At 34.1% G+C, this 18,560-nt stretch overlaps 1 protein-coding gene across 1 annotated transcript in view; it reads left to right on the forward strand.

Annotated features, from left to right (window-relative positions):
- Positions 1-17,805, forward strand: part of LOC137388210 (gastrula zinc finger protein XlCGF57.1-like) — a 48,580-nt gene extending 30,775 nt beyond the window's left edge. The window contains exon 3 of the mRNA XM_068074714.1: positions 17,138-17,805. Within this exon, the coding sequence (XP_067930815.1) occupies positions 17,185-17,805 (621 nt within the window). The 5' untranslated portion in view covers positions 17,138-17,184. The remainder of the gene's footprint in view (positions 1-17,137) is intronic.
- Positions 17,806-18,560: the final 755 nt, after the last annotated feature.

The following is an 18,560-nucleotide window of genomic DNA, read 5'->3' on the forward strand; positions in this document are numbered from 1 at the left end:
TTAAAACGTTTTCATGAAAAAGTATAGAGATTTTTCTATCACTTGAGATTGGTTTGTTGTTTGAGGTGATGTTATTGCCAGGACGTTTTTCAGATTGACATTGGCAAAACTTGATCGTTGTTGAAATGCTCAAAAGAAAAGACATTTTTTTCTTTTGGGGTTTTACCCACGATCAATTTTGCCATTTTTTCTTGAAGTTTATGCAGATTACCTTACTTTACCTGGGATTCGTTAAGAGCAACACTCCGAGGCAGTTCAATTAGAAGTTTTACGAGGTTTTACAGTACATTCTATATCACTCACGCTTTTTTAATAGATACTTATTGAATGTACGCACATATTCTGTGTTTAGGTCAAACGATGAATAGTTTTTTGTAGCTCAGACAACGTATACGTTTTATTACACCAATTTTAAGACGTTTTAAACATTCAACATTCCGACGTTGATTCAACACGGAATCAACGTCGGAAAACTATTCATCACGGGCTAGCCGGGTCACGCACTCAAGGATTTTCGCCACGCACATACAAAACAACATGCGATTTTTGTTTTATATGTGCGTGGCGAAAATCCTTGCGCGCGTGACCCGGTTAGCCCGTGCTATTCATCGTATCGCAGTATAAATCAATTTTCACCAAACTTTTAGAAAAGTCGTTGACAAAAATATTTTGCCGATGGTGGTAATAACGACGCTTATGAATTACGAAAAGATGAAGTTTACCTCTATGGCTTTGAATAAAGTGATTTTCTAAAGCGATAACAACCGTTTCGGTAGCCGTTGGGCAAAAAAACAGTTCGAATTAACAGTGTTGAGTTCGAGTTATCTATAGCAATTTATCATTACGTGGGAACGGACCAAAGGAAATGTTCGAATTAACCACGCGTTCGAGCTATCCGTGGACGAGTTATCCATGTTTGACTCTATTTTGCACTTACAACACCGCAGAGTAAGACATGGTGAATCTTTTGATACCAAACAACTGCAATGTGAATTTTGTTGCAAGGCAACCTTTAAGAATTTTTGCAATATGTATTCATGTCTTCCATACCTATTTTCTTGAAGCCATTTAATAGCCATGTTCACTGCATTTATTTCCTATTCATCAATCAAATTATCAAATCACTTTGTGATTTTCTCTATATCTATTTTCTTTTTAGCCATGTTTATATATATATATTTCTCGAAGTATGTCGTATGTCTGTATGCATTCTGGCTATAATAGATATAGCTATAGCGTACGCTGATTATTGTGCCGGTGTGGCCATGCGTTATGATGCTTCTGTTAAAAAATATCTTTCATAAGGTTCAATTACTATATCTGGAGTCAAGGCCAATTCTTCTCGCGCGGATAATTATATCGTCTCCGTGGTAAAGCCTCAACATTCTCTCTCCTTTCGGTCAGACAAAGTACGATATCTCATTTTTACATTTATACCAGTATCGAGAAGTAATAGTATCGTCAAATTCAAAGTTTTGATGGATATCTTCTGGTGAAGCAGTAACCTTTTTTAAACACACGCTTCTATGCAAGAATAGTTATTATTAATTTAACATATTTAGGATTTTTATTTTGTTTTCTCAGCTCATAATAATTGTATCATGGAATCATCCTTTATTGTAATTGTTGCAAAACTGACTTCATTTAGCTATTACTTGCTAACTATTTCACATTTACATCTAAACTTTTTATAGTCGTTTTATTTTTTTAATTTATTTGACCTGCACAAAACATTTTCTTCATAATATGAAGTTTAAGAGTTGTTTGACAAATTTTGAAAACTTTTAAAGTTGTTTTTATTTTCGCTCTTAATTTATTTCAATTATGCAAAACACTTGTCTAATGATATGCAATTTGAAAGTTAGAATGGCAAATGTTGTATGTTAAATACAAATCAATGTTCTGACCAAAGACATTTTTATTACCCGGCGTTGCGGGTAGCACAGCTAGTTTTCTATAAGTCTGTCTGCTATTGTTATTTCTTTTATATGCATGTTTAGTATAGCTATGTTCTCTGTAAACATACCGTAACACTTCTAATTGAATGCCACCTCTATTGGAATGCCACCTTTATTTGAACGGCACCTCCATTTGACCACCACCACTTTGACATTATTTGATCTTTATGAATCCATAATAGCAAGTGATCAGTAGAAAAGTGTCCTCCAAATCGTACTAACAATGACTCGGTTACATCAATAAAAATTATTTCTTCCCTTGTTTCTGTTCCTATCGAAGTCCATTTTTTAACTCGGAAGGTTTTCGTTTTTCTTTTCGTTGAAACATTGAAAGCAACATCATAGAAATAATTACTAACTGTATCAGGCTAATAGTAGTTGCTTGTTTAATGTGGTCCTGATACTTTGATGTATGTAAAACCAGTTTATATTTATGATGGTATATGAACGACTAATTTTAGACCGAAAGTTTTGCTATGCAATGCTGCTAAAAGGTTATTGCTTAAGCTAAATGCAACGCATAAATGTTTTGCTCTGTTCAAGAAGTTGTTTGTACGCTAGTCAGTTGTTTATGAATACATATTTGTAGCGTTTGATAAATCATTATTGTATAACTTATAAATTTTCAAATTTATAGCATATTATCTGATAGCATCATTGCGCTTATCGTAACACGGCCTACAATAGATTGATGCTCATAACTCATCTTATATTGCATATAAAAAGTCAGTTCTGGCTGTATATTGTAGCGAACATATCAATCAGGGTTGGCTTGATATATATCGCTTGATATATATTGCCGATAGATGTGATATTTTTGGGTCAAAAAAATCGATATTTTTGATCTTTTTGAAAAATATCAATTTTATCGTTCCGTTTTCACCTTACAACTATTGCTAGCAGTCTACAAATGCTAAATAACACCTAAATTTAAAGTCATCAAATACTTGCATAGGGGGCTATTATGCTTACCCAATACAGACAAACAAAGACAGCCAGACTAAGGAGGTGACATTGGCTAGACCAGGGGTCAGGAACCTTTTTGACTGAGAGAGCCAAAAAACCACATGTTTCAAAATTTAATTCTCAGCGAGCCATATGTATATTTTGAATCTCGAAAACCTAAAATGAGAAAGGAAGACCAACAAATTTAGTACGTTTGAGCAATTTTGGAGTATAAAAATTTTTGAACAACAATGTTTAAATAACAAGCTTTTCTTTTAGCCATACTTTGGTTTGAAGGGTTTACCTTTTGATCTAACAATAACTCGTGCGATCTTTGTGCGGCCTGAGCAGAGCGTAGTACAGAAAGCACTAGAAACTGCTGCGAGTGCCACATAAAAAAGCTGCAAATGAAAATATATCTTTATTAAATTGACGTTATTTTTTATTGTGTTTATTATTACTGTAATTTCAGCAATATTTGTATTATTATGTTCATTAAATTAACAGCCAATTTATGGATTATTTTTCCAATGATTTATCAAAGAGCCAGATGCAATCATCAAAAGAGCCACATATGGCTCAAGAGCCATAGGTTCCCTACCCCTGGGCATGAACCCATTAATTAGTGTTTGAGTTGCGAAGAGTTTTTCAAATCTAAGTTGTATTCCTTCATCCCAGTACTATCTCCCTAACCTGATTATCTTATCTCATGTTCAACTGTTATAATCTATTGCCTTATTGGAAAACCAGCCTGCCGAAAACTCTTTGAACTTCCCAATCCATGATTTTGAATTGAACAATCTGACACCCAGAGACAGAATTGTAAGCACATTACACTGACTCCCTGAGATGACAGAGTAACTCATCTCATCATTTTCTGTATAAGTCTTTCAATGAATAGCTTCAAAGGATTCTGGCTCAGTATAAAATCTATAAATATGATGATATAACTCTGACTGCTAGTGTTGAGTGTGTGTTTTCATCGAAGGTGGACTGGTTTACAGCAAGTTGAGAAATCGTCGTGATGTGGTGAAGGCTGGCAAGCTGGTGTTTACAAATACCTAAACTAGACAAGAGTAGGACATTAAAACATGCTTAGACTATCATAGTGTGTATTTACTATTTGCTCTATTTTGTTTGCACTTTGCATTCATGTCATGATTTCCAATCCAATGTTTGATAAACATTTTCATATTTATAAATATTATTATTATATTTGGCTTACAATAATTCAAGTGTTTGGTATTAAACGTTGCTGACTGGTCCCATACAACCTATAAAATACGTCAATCACAATGTAAACATCATACAAATTCAACCTACCTTCAATTTTTTTTCAAAAGTGTCATTCGTTTCAAAAATAATTATCATAAATATCATGATGTATATCAGTGATATGATATTTTAAAAATATCGATATTTTGCCAACCCTGATATAAATGAGTGCAATGAGCTTTTACGCAACATTGTTAGATATGGTTATAAAATGAACATTTACTTGGAAATTGAGAATACAAAAAAAGTTGAAAGCACCAGCAAATTGCAAAATAATATCATTGAAGGTTACTGTAAGCAATATATATGAACTGTTAGAGATATTTCTTGGTTTCCCAATGCATATTTATTTAGAGATCCTTGACAAATTAGCAGATTCAGTGCATCCAAAGGGGTTAATGTCGCAGTCTGACGGAAAGTGCACAATGTAGACTATAATCGATTCGCCTATAAAACAGTTAAATATATTTTCCTTAAATTCTGATGAGCTTTTTGAAAAATACAATGCCAGCCTCTTTTTGAACACCAGTTTCATTTGACCGCCACTATAATAGCGGAAGGGTTAAAAAATAGAACTCCATGGCATTCAACTGGAGGTATTACTGTATATTATATCCCCATGTCTGCTATAACCTTCCCTCCTCAAACCATAGTGTATTGTAACTACATACTATTCTATTGTGGTGCTTCAGCCAGCTTAATGTACTGTTTAGGCTGGTCCTTTTGTGTAGCTCCACTAAACCAGTGTTTGTAGCTAGTAAATTATCAATACTTTATATTGTAGATATTGAAGTTAAGGTAGAACCTAATGACTCAGCAGTCAACAATGACAGTTATGAAGGTAATTATACAGAAGGATTTTTCATGATAACTTTGATTATTCATTGTATATACCTAAAGCTTCTGACAAACTCTCATAATTATTGTAGAAGTTACAGAAGTGAAAAGAGAACCAGGTTATGATGGTGGTCCAGATAATCTTTACCCTACTGGTTAGTTTGAGATTTATCCATAGATATATAAACCTAGATTGGCCAATAATAGCTATTCCCATCGGTTGCCTGGTCAGACTTAAATAGCATGACGTAACGTCATTGTATTGTACCTCATGCTTGACTGCACTGTTCTTAACAATGGAGCTAATCAGGAGAAGGTGACAAAATCTAATTTATTTTCACATAAAGACCTTCTTGGATACATAATCCAGTAAACTAAAGCAATTCTGTGATAATATCTGATAACTACCATAGATTAAAACTATAAAAGCTATGAATTGTTGCACACAAGTCATGAGCCATCAGGGCTTTATTTGCCACCCTCTCCTATTCCCATTCTTTCTTTTTCCCTTCTCCAAAGAAGAATTGAAAAGGGGAAAAGAGAGAAGGGAAAAAGAGGGGGGGCAAATAGCCCACCCGCTCAAAGAGCCAGACCCTGGCTAGGTAAATATACGAATATCATGCTGAACTAAACATGACTGTAAAATATAAATATGATGAGTATGCAAGTATGTCTTAAACCATAACTGTCACGAACAACTTTTATCGTTGTTACTAGGTAAATCAGACACGCTGATTCCGATTTTGTACTCAAAATAAAGGTTAGTCCACTAAATTTCAGAGTAATGAAGGCTTTTTTACAGCGTTTTAATATCAGTCTCCGAAACAGCATGATCGGCACAACAAGCTCCGCCCATAAATATGTGACGTAACCTAGCTTTTTAGGAAAGAAGTTACGTAAGGATGTTTAGACTGATTTAGAATAATAGAGATGGGTGTTTTAAAATACATTAATATCTAAATTCAGCCTTATAATAATGGGTTTTAAGACACCTATCCTTATTATTCTAAATCGGACTAAACATTCCTAACTTCTGTTCTTGAAAAAGCTAGGTTTCGTCACATATTTATGGGCGGAGCTTGTAATGCCAATTGTGTTGTTTTCGAAACGGATATTGAAACGCTTTAAAAAAGCCTAAATTACTTTGAAGGTTAGCAGACCAATCTTTATTTTGAGTACAAAATCGGAATCAGCGTGGCTGATTTACCTAAAATATACGATAAAAGTTGTACGTGACAGTTATGGTTTAAGGCTAACTGTGGGAGTGTAAGGCTAACTTGACTTAAACTCAGTTAAGCTAAGGTAGCTTGACTTTGTCTTCGCCTGTGGTGATTGAAGTTTGCAATCACAGTGAGAAAGCGATGAGGGTGTTGCTTAGTAGTGCTGGATTTGTAAAAAACTTTCCCAGGCTAGCACTAATGGCTACCATGGAGAAGTTGCTGAGGTTCAACATCCTGCTATTGTTTAAGTGTAATCACCAAGCTAGTAGCCTAGCTCGTGAGATAGCAAAGAGATATATTTCGATTAGGGCGCATTATGAAGCTAAGAATAGTGCTGGCACAGGTAGTTCGTCTGGTCTTTAACCACCGGGTCAGAGGTGCCCGGGTCTGGCTACCCGACCCTCGGGTCTTTCTATACAAAGACACAGGGAGGTTTATGGCTAAACAACAGCGGTTGTATATCGCTTTTTAAGTGCGATTGAAATTGAGTCGCATATAGTCCTAGAGCGGAAGGACCAGACGAAATAAAACATGCCATTAATCTATCACCTATTGAATAGCCTTGATCCACCAATGTCTAGCCGTAAATTGTAGATTGCATCTATAAACCAAGCCACAAAATATAATGATTGGTGTGATAATGGTTTCTTTTTTCTTAGTTTATTGATGTAACAACATTAGGCTGTAATAGAACTATCTCTTAACCTTAAATGAATAAAAAATCGCGCGTGCTGACCTGGTCCGACCCGATCTTGGCCCTCATTGCTGACCCTGAGTCTGATCTGACCCTGCATTCCTTGGTCTCGTTCCAGCTCTAGCTAAGAAAGCCATTGATTCCATTTCCCTGAACAGATCAAAACTTCACAGGCTCATCATATTTAGTCATGTTTAGTTCAACATGATATTAGTCTTTTACCTAGCCAGGGTCTGGCTCTTTGGGTGGGTGGGCTGTTTGCCCCCCCCCTCTCCTTTCCCCCTTCTCTCTTCTCCCCTTTTCACTTCTTCTTTGGAGAAGGGGAAAAGAGAGAATGGGGATAGGAGAGGGTGGCAAATAAAGCCTGGATGGCTCATGACTTGTGTGCAGCAATTCATAGCTTTTATAGCTTTAATCTATGGTGGTTATCAGATATTATCACAGAAATGCTTTAGTTTACTGGATTATGTATCCAAGAAGGTTTTTATGTGAAAAAAAATGTGATTTTGTCACCTTCTCCTGATTATCTCCATTGTTAACAACAAGGAGTGCAGTCAAGCATGAGGTACAATACAATGACATTACGTCATGCTATTTAAGTCTGACATGCTTTTTCCCTATTGGCCAATCTAGGTTTATATACAGTATCTATGGATTTATCAGATAATTGTGATAACTGCTGTTGATAAGCTTTGTTGCCATTGAGTTGATTAAATATGGTAATCACTTTCCTCTATTGTCTCACCTACTGGTTTGTTGTTCAAGATAAAATACTAAATCTGACCAGAGTTACAGTTTAAGTGTAAATTCTATGAAGAAATTCTGAACTTGACTAGTTTTAGAATTTGATTGGCTACTACTGGTACATGAGAGCTAATAAAATGTGAGCTATTTTCTCAAAGTTTGCAGAAAGTAGATTAGGTTTTAATCACATATAATTTCTTTAGCAACTTTGTTTAAGTTTTTTTTGTACAAATCTAATAATTTGATTTACCATAAAACCTCAATATATTGCTGTGGTGCTCTATTTTTCAACCCTTCCTTTTTAGTGGCATTTTATAAGAAGTGACGTTCAATTAAAGGGTGGTGCTGTATTTTTCAATCCTTCTCTTATAGTGGTATTCCAATAGAGGTTTTACAATATCCTGATAAACTGTTTATATTGTAGATGTTGAATATAATCCAGAACTAGAGAGTTCATCAGTCAACACAAACTGTGATGAAGGTAAATATGGTATTACTTTAATGGATTGAATAACAGGACATCCATGTACAGTCATACTTCGACTTACGAGCTTAATGCGTTCCGAGACTGAGCTCGTATGTCAATTTACTCGTATGTTGGTGCATTTATTTATATATAGAACAATTAAATATATATTGATTGGTTTCCATACTCTAAAAAATGCAAATAAAACACTCAAACAAGATATTGTAACAGAAAGAACATGTTGGTTATTGTCCTAACTTACCACACGCTTTCAAAAAGAAACAAATAAAAAATAATGCAAGGAAATGTGATAAATTAAAATGTAAAATTAAATACATACAATAGCAGCCAACGCTAGCATTTGCCAGAGAGGGAGATATAAGTTATCCTTCCTTACAACAGTTGACTTTGATAAATTTGGATTTTATCAAAGTCTTAAAAGACAAACTTAGAAGCAAATCTAAAAGCAAACTTTCGTTTTTAACTTAGCGTAATTAAAATTTCTTCAGCGTTCATAGTTTGAAGGTTCTCGCTGGTTAGCTAATTTTTCCTTTGTTTCGCTTTCACGACTAGCCGGCCGTTTTAAGATGAACCTATCTAAGGACGTTTGCCTTTGTGACCCTTTCAACATGTTGCGATTAGGACGAACACAGGTGTCGTCACAAAGGTTTAATGCACGACCACTAGCCAACTTGTCCGAATGTCTATTTTTATAGTTTTGATAGATAGCACCGGCCTTTTCAAATAGGTAGCGTCGTTTCAGTTACGCTGTCACCGGCCAATTGTTTATCTTTTATCCCAATGCCTGAGCGGTCTCTCCATTAGCGGTCGTGAAGATCGCTGCGCCGTTTAGAAACTATGGTTAGTCCTTTTGCGAGCTAAATGCCCTGAATACAATCCTTCTGTTTGATAATTGTGGATGTATTTCTGTCATATTGCTGAGTTAGCTCAATCACGCATACACATTTCGCATGTTTTCAATAATTTTTCGTTTAATATCAATTGTTATCATTTGCTTTTTCTTTGCATTTTTTTTCATTTTACTGGCAAACTTTCGGTCTACGCGCAGTACTTTTAATTCGCATAATTTTGCACTGAAAAGCGTGCACAAAAACACGGTACAAAAGTATAACCTGAGCAGTTAAAAAATACAGATGGATGCTGTTGTCATAAAACACCTCCGGCATACTTGGCAACTGACTCACGTGCACGTATCTCAAACATGGTTCGTATGTTAGTGCTAAAACTTGCTTAAAAGCTGGCTCGTATCTCAAGTTTCTCGTACGTTGGAGCACTCGTAAGTTGAAGTATTACTGTAGTTGCATTTGTAGTGCTGTAGCAGTAGTAAGCATGTGACAGTCATGTAGCATGCAGTATAATTGCATTGTATACTTGCGCTACTGCACTGTATACACGTGTATATAAGTACAACTATTTGGTACTGCCTACCACACTGTGTATTGCTAGATAGAGTGGTTGGTGCATCGCTAGTGCACATTGCGTAAAGCTAGATGCAGCAGAAACCTTTGAATAACACTACACATATATGCACAGCATTTTTTCATGAAAAATCGTCAGAGAATCCAAGTGTTGAGGTGATGTCAATGCAACCACAAAATAACCACCAGATATGAATGCTGGTCAATATTGAGTATGAGTGAGTAAATTGATCACAATTAGCATGTTGTATACCGTTGCAAAGAGAATCTATTAAGGTTTTAATTCATAATTTTAATGGGAATATACTACAATTACCCCAATTTTATAGGAATAGTGATAATGCCTGACGCTAATCTGAAATGATATAGGAGTTAGAGCACAAGTTCATGGGTTTGCTAAACATAACATCTGACTATTTTGTACAATAAAGGGCAGATGTGGTATCAATTGATCTACAGTATTTACTAAAGCGCAGTTGCGGTGTACATACAGTTTAGGTTTTGTATAATGCGCATTCAATGTATGTATGAGTTGCTGATTTTCACAGATTGCATATTGGAAGTAAATGAGCCGTAGAGCGCAGTGGACAATTTGCAATAGAAGCACAGTTGCAGCAGCAGTAAGTCTGCTGATCATTAGAAAGTTATAAAGCACTTTAAAATTACTGCGTACTGCAATACAAGATCACCAATAATTCAGGAAGATCTTGAAATTGAGTTAGAAGTGACCACAGCTGCTAAAAAAGAGAATATATATGTTTTAAAAAAGGAACAAGAACGCCGATACGAGCACAAATGTTTGGCCAACCGGCAGAACTTTGCAATGGTAAACCATGAAGAGAGTTCTGACGATAACTCCCTTACCAGCCATGTGGTAGCGAGAGTATCGCCTTCATCACCTACCCAAGACAGTGAGAGCGATATAGAGCTGCTATAACCAAAATAACTAGTCAGAGAGCACCATTACACGCTAGTATTTACTTATCAAGAGTATCAGTTTAATTTTATTGCCAGACAACCACCATATGGACTAAACTGTTTATTTACTCCATTGATTGTTTGTAAAATTTTATTTGTATTTGAAATATTTTATTTCTACGCTCAAGTTTGTAATAAATTATAATATATCTATACATGAAATAGAATATAATTATATATAATATAATCATGTTTGTTGCAGCCATAGAGTTATCTCCCCCTAGAGTGACAACTGCATTCAACAACACGAGCGTTTCCGGTGCCAACAAGGAGCGTTTAGGCCACGCCCCTTTTTTGTGCTAGTCAATCGTAGTGATCGACAGAACAATAACATTAGCCATGAGAATGATCATGAATTTCCAGTTAAGATAGTAATTATTGCTCGTATTAAAGAAATGACGATTATAGTTTATTACTCTAATATACATGTATGCTTATTATTTAAAGCAGTTCAATACCTACATGCATTGCAAAGGCACTGAATAGATGGTGTTAAGTAAGTGAGTTAATGCAATCAGTTACTCCAATGATATACAGCCCCCACACATGAGGGGCTGTATATCATTGGTTATTCATAGGTAAGATAGATAGTCCTACTGGGGTTGTATTACATTGGTGTGATGGGAAGCTAATCAACTGCCATCAACTGAAAGTATTGACATTGTATGGTGATAGAGTGGTTCATTGTCACCTCAGTTCATAAACAGCCCTTGCATGTAATCTTAGATTTCAATACATATCAATCAAATATATAGACTAGCTTGATGCAAAGATGTCCACTAGTTAGTGGACATCTTTGCTTGATGTAAGCAAGCAAAAAGTTTGAAAGTTAGAGTGGCAAATGTTGTTATATGTTAAATAAAAATAAATTATACTTAATTATACTAAATTATAATTAAAAATTTAAAAATAAAATAGACTTTTTATTACTTTATTTATTAAATAAAGTAATAAAAAGTAGTTGTGAATTACTTTATTTATTAAATAAAGTAATAAAAATTAGCTATGATTACAATAATTTTTTATTGTAATCATAGCTAAACAGATTATATTTAGCATTACTTGCTAATTATTTTACATTTAAACACATTTGCAGTTTCATTTTTCTTCTTAATTCATTTTAACAAAAAACTTCTTTCATGATATGAAGTTTAAAAGTGGTAGTTGTTTGAAAAAGCTTGAAAACATTTACAGTTGTTTTTATTTTCTCTCTTCTCTTCATTTATTTTAATTACACAAAACACTTTTCATAATATGTAGTTTGAAAGTTAAAGTGGTAAATGTTGTTATATGTTAAATAAAAATAAATACTTAATTCTACTAACTATAATTATATAAAAATAAAATAGACTTTTTTATTACCTTATTTATTAAATAATTTTTCATTGTAATCATAGCTAAACAGATTATATTTAGCCATTACTTGCTAATTATTTTACATTTAAACACATTTACAGTTTTATTTTTTTCTTAATTTATTTCAACAAAACACTTCTTTCATGATATGAAATTTAAAAGTTGTAGTTGTTTGAAAAAGCTTGCAAACCTTTAGAGTTGTTTTCTTTTTCCTCTTAATTCATTTAAACTGCTTAAAAATATTTTCTCATGATATGAAGTTTAAAAGTTAGAATAGTAAATGTTATATAAAAATAAATTTTCTGTCCAAATACTTTTTAATTACTCGGGCAACACCGGGTAGTACAGCTCATAGTTGATGGCAGTTGATTAGCTTCCCATCACACCAATGTAATACAACCCCAGTATGACTATGTATGTTATCTATGAGTAACTGCTTGCATTACCTTCACTTTTACTCACTATCTATTCAGTGCCTTGGCAAGTCATGTAGGTATCAGGGATTACGTGTATGTCACAATTTCCATTTTCATAATTCATTTCCATATTATTTCCATTTCCATAACATTTTCATAATTCATTTCCATATTATTTCTATTTCCATAACATTTCCCTACTTCATTTCCATATTATTTCCATAATTCATTTCCATAATTAATTTCTATATTATTTCCATTTCCATAAAAGTTCCATAATTCATTTCCATATTAATTCCATTTCCAAAATTCATTTCCATATTATTTCCATTTCCATATTATTTCCATTTCCATAATTCATTTCCATATTAATCCCATTTCCATAACTCATTTCCATGTTATTTCCATTTCCATATTATTTCTATTTCCATAATTCATTTCCATATTAATTCCATTTCCCTACTTCATTTCCATAGTATTTCCATTTCCATAATTCATTTCCATATTATTTCCATTTCCATATTATTTCTATTTCCATAATTCATTTCCATATTAATTCCATTTCCCTACTTCATTTCCATAGTATTTCCATTTCCATATTATTTCCATTTCCATAATTCATTTCCATATTAATTCCATTTCCATAATTCATTTCCATTTCTATAGCATTTCCATAATTCATTTCCATATTATTTCCATTTTCATACCATTTCCATACTTGTAAAATAAAATTTCCATATCTATTTCCCTAAAATTATGGAAATATTTATGTTTATGGAAATGAAAAAGTAAACATTTCCATATGTTTAGCAATCCCTGGTAGGTATTGAATTGCTTTAAATAATAAGCATATATTAGAGTAATAAACTATAATCATCATTTCTTTAATATGAGCATTAATTACTATCTCAACTGGAATTCATGATCCTTGTTTAACCCTTCTCATGGCTGATGTTATCGATCTAGTCAATCACTACGACTGACTAGCACAAAAAAGAGGCGTGGCCTAAACGCTCCTTGTTGGCACCGGAAACGCTTGTGTAGTTATCACTCTAGGGGGAGATAACTCTATGGTTGCAGCCATATCAAAGAGTTGTTGTTGATAAAGGGGTCTAGCTTAACTGGTTGCTTCTCTGCCAATATTCCTGCCTTGGTCAATATTACTACTTGTCTCTAGTTTTCGTAATCTGAATAGGTTCTGTTTCATTCTCAATCTGCAGTAAACACAAAAAAAGAAAAAATATTAATAAGTGTAAAGGAAGTACAAAAACAATAGCTGAAGTATTTAATGAAAGCTATCAGTTTTTAAACAATATAATGAACTAACGCAGTTAAATATGGAAAAAACGTATCTGCACTGCAAATAAAATACATACCTTAATTAATGTCCAGATTATAATTATTATCGTCATCAACTTCGGTATTAGAGGTTGATGGAGTTGATTTCAATGTAAAAAGACTAGGAGATATTTTTGCGATGACGACGCCATGCTGAATAACTTGTGAAAACCTTGAATAATTTTCTAAAGAAGTGTGATGCATTGACAATCGAAACCCAGGCGATGATTATAAAAAAGTTTTGGAACTCAGCTACGTTTAGTAATTCTCCCTAGCGGCCATTTTTGCGATGACGCCATTCTACATAACTTGTGACAACCTTGAATAATTTTGTAAAGAAGTGTGATGCGTTGGCGATGGGGTTAACTCGTAATCATGGCGATGATTTAAAAAAATTATGGAACTTGGCTACGTTTAGTACTTCTGCCTAGCGGCTAGTTTTTAATTTGAGGCAATAGTTATTCTCTTTTGTGTTTAAAAATAGAGTTAATAATTCGCAGAATTGACTGCTCGCGAAATCGCGAATTTCTATATCCATCCAATATTTTCATCCTGTAGGGTATTTAAGTCTTATGATGTGCTCTTTACCTGGCCGCTTGACAGATCTCATGAGATCATCAGATAGAAGATATAATGTGCACCAGTCTAGTGGTGCAAAGACTTTCTCTACATGATTAAATTTGTTGTTCCTACTGTCCACCATGGTGCTCAGTTACGTGGCAAAAATCTTTACACACCAGAGAAGATGCAACCGGCGCATCATTTCTACTTTGAGACTATTTTGTTCACGTTGGTTCGATTCTTATCTTCTCTTGCACTACTTGATCACAGACTACATGTTCCATTAAATTGCTTTAGCTAAAAAATAACTTGAATGGAGTACCATTCAAAAGATCATTTGGTATCATTTGTTCATAAGGAGTATACGATTTTAGATCATTTTTGTTCTCTCCAAACAATTTATCTACTTTGAAGCATTAGTTTGGTTGTGCTCTGTGCGATTTTCTTAAAATCTTAATTCTATCCAACATGTATGTGTCAAGAGTGGTATTTCCTAGTGGCAATGTTTAATTAGATTACAGAATTTTATTAGTTTGGATGCTCTGTCACTCAGAGATTTTCTAATCTATTTGTTACTCACATTCGTCAGTTTATTTATACACCCATCTAGTTAAAAGTATCACTTGTTTTCGTTGAACACTTTTTTCTGTACAAATACAGTGAAACTCGGATAACTCAAACTTCAAGAAACCGAGCAAAAGTGTTCGAGTTATTAAAGCGTTCAAGTTATCAAGACAGTCATAAGTGCACGTATTTATCAGTAGATACATGTACATATACAAACTATATATAAATCAAAAGCATAGATTGCTTGTTGCAAGTTAAAGGGTCTCTCCTGTGCAGTTTTAAATATTTTTAATCAGAAAGTATAGATATTTTTCTATCACTTGAGATTTGTTTAGTGTTTTAGGTGATGTGACTGCCAGGACGTTCTCAGATTAGAATTGGCAAAACTTGATCGCGGTTAAAACGCTCAGAAAAAATACATACTTATTTTTCTACCGAGCATTTTAACCAAGATCAATTTTGCAGTAAGTCAGTTAGTACAAAACTGCTTTACTATTAAAAACCCATTATCGATTTTGCCGATTTTACTTTAAATTTATCCGAATTTTACCTCGCTTTTCTTGCTTTCGAAGTGTTATCGCTAAGGGATGTTTGGTAAAATTTAATTTTTGCAAACCTTTAGAAAAATCATTAATGAAAATATTTTGCCGATGTTGGTAATAACGAGAACTAAAAACTACTAAAAGTCGACGTTCATCTCTATGGCTTTGAATAAAGTGATATTCTAAAGCGATAGTAACAACCGTCTCGGTAGCCGTTTGGCAAAAAACTGTTCGAGTTAATGGAGTTTCGGTCGAGTTATCTAAAGCTATTTATCATTGCGTGGGAACGGACCAAACAAATACGTTGAGTTAACCGTGTTTTCGAGTTATGCGAGTTATCCGAGTTTCACTGTATATGGGGTTGATTGTATTCCTTGTACTAGATCAAGTGGTGTCATTGCATAAGGCTGTAATTACAGTTTTTGTGACTTGTTGCCATTGATCAATACGCCATTTGCAGCTACAATAATACTTTGATCAATCTCTCAGAGCTATCATCCTTGTTTAGTACATTTAGTTCTCCTTGATGATGACTTACCTTCTTGCTGGTGTTTTCTACAAACATTTGCTAATAGCTACTCATAAAGTCATGTTTTTTGGTGTCCTAATAGAAAATAGTTTTTCTATTTGGTAATTCCTGTAGCTGTTTGTGATAAACACACTGTCTCCATATTTATCTTTTTATACACGAAGACTATCAGGACGCTCAAAGCTTCTTTTGTACAGTCTAAATTTTCTTTTGAGCTGCAGATTTACTGTAAATATGCAGTTTTACCTAGCTAGTTCGGTTTTGCCAGGCTGCCATCTCAACATGAGTATAGCTAGTTTTAATCATTATACATGTATATTGGTTACAAGGATCCAACTCATTGCCAACACAACATCTTTAGTCGTCATAGTCATTTTTACTTGTATTAGTTATTGGAAATTGGCTTATTTTCACTTTTGCAATAAGTTGAAAGAAAGTAACATTCTGGAGAATCATTTGAAAAAATATAGATGACAAAAGGCTGTCAGTTTGTTTGAGTTGTGATCATGTTTAGCTCCTGGTTTTTTATGAAGAAGTTACTAAGCATAAGAAACCAGCTAGTGGCTCAAACCGAAAGCTGACTAATGACTTCAGACAATAAAATTGTATCTCTATCAGTTTGTCACATGATGAAATTTGCCAATTTGATTACATTTTGACTGCACTCGGGCTAACTTTTGATCAAACATTCTCTGAACTTTATTTTTTTATCCATTTAAAATTATTTAGTGGTTTTCCCTCTTCTCTTTATATTAGAATTCACCGGTTGCTCATTCATAAACCTAACAAGTTTACTTTACTAGTAATACGTACTAGCTTATTGCAAGTACATGTCTGATGAAGCAGTGCTGACTATATGAACTTATTTAATAAGGATAGATAGACTCAAATGTCACACAAAACTTCCTAACACAAGACATGCAGAGGTAATATTGTTATTTGACTATTAAGGATGTGGATGTTGTAACTTGACACGAGATGCATGACACAAATAGTGAAATATTTAAATTTAATGATCCAAGACATCTTTTCATACTAAATTCTTTACTTTTGACAGCTGGTCAATATTAGCACATGTCAAGGTTTGTGCCTGAACTTACATCTCATGTTTGTAGTGTTACATAAATTAGGTGTTTTTGTGATGAGAACTCTAAAAATCTTATATTACTTGTAGGGTTTAAGTGACCTTTCATGATAACAATACTTACCTATATTTGGTACCACCAAGCCTGTGTGCCAAACAAACTCTCACACTGTCAACTTTTATTATAGGTGATTATTCTGGTAGATTTACTCACCGCAGTACTCGGAGAAGAGACATGAAGACTTCTACTGGAGAGGAGCCTTTTCAGTGTACAACGTGCAGTAGGAGGTTTACTCAACGCTGTACTCTAACAATTCACATGAGGACTCATACTGGAGAAAAGCCATTCCAATGCAAGATTTGCAGTAGGAGGTTTTCTCAACGCAATAGTCTAACAACTCACATAAGGACTCATACGGGAAAAAAGCCGTTTCAATGCAAGATTTGCAGTAGCAGCTTTGCTCAATGCAAAACTTTAACAAATCACATGAGGACTCATACTGGGGAAAAGCCATTTCAATGCAAGATTTGCAGTAGCAGGTTTGCTCAATGCAATACTCTAACAACTCACATAAGGACTCATACTGGAGAAAAGCCATTTCAATGCAAGATTTGCAGTAGCAGCTTTGCTCAATGCAAAACTTTGACAAATCACATGAGGACTCATACTGGGGAAAAGCCATTTCAATGCAAGATTTGCAGTAGCAGGTTTGCTCAATGCAATACTCTAACAACTCACATAAGGACTCATACTGGAGAAAAGCCATTTCAATGCAAGATTTGCAGTAGTAGTTTTACTTTGCGTGGAAGTCTAACAAGACATTTAAAGATACACAATAAAGAGAAGTCATTTTAATGTAAGATGTGCAGTAATTGCTTTGCTTGTAAGACATTTTTGAGACACACCTTTGTATGCTGGTATGCGTTTAAATACTCCCATATATTCTCATTTGGCTTTGTAAAAATTGTATGGTGGCTTGTCTTTTTGTTATGTGATCATTTATGATGCATATTGAACGATAATATAACTATTTGTAAAAAACAAAGTGAGTATTATATTTGATAAAACTAAGATGTCAATAAATGATAAGCTTTGGTTCTATCTGGGTGAACCAAATCAAACATGACTGACGACTTCGTGCTTTTAGCATATATTGAGCTTATTCTTCCGACAAAGCAAGCATTTGATTGGTTGCTTCTGTTCTTAAATAATTCATCTAGAACACAATTATTTCCCCACCTACATCGTAATAGTTCGTGCAACAACTAAGGTTTCTTATTGCATTTACTAGAGTTATTCCTAGATTCTGTAGTTTAAGTCCAGCCTCATTGTGTACCCTAGATTAAAGTAAAGTTAAGGTAAAGGTTAACCCTAGTATCGACCAAACCGATGTCATCACCGGTATCGACTGATTTCACCTAAAGCAGGCCAATCAGATCGTCCCTTACAATATTGATTTATAGTTCACACTAGCCGTACTACCCGGCATTGCCCGGGTAATAAAAAGTATTTGGACAGAAAATTGATTTCTGTTTAGCATATACAACATTTACCATTCTAACATTTAAACTTTGTATCATGAGAGAAGTATTTTTGCTCAGTTCAGATGA

The sequence above is a fragment of the Watersipora subatra genome, chromosome 2, assembly GCF_963576615.1.
Source record: "Watersipora subatra chromosome 2, tzWatSuba1.1, whole genome shotgun sequence".
Classification (NCBI taxonomy): domain Eukaryota; kingdom Metazoa; phylum Bryozoa; class Gymnolaemata; order Cheilostomatida; family Watersiporidae; genus Watersipora; species Watersipora subatra.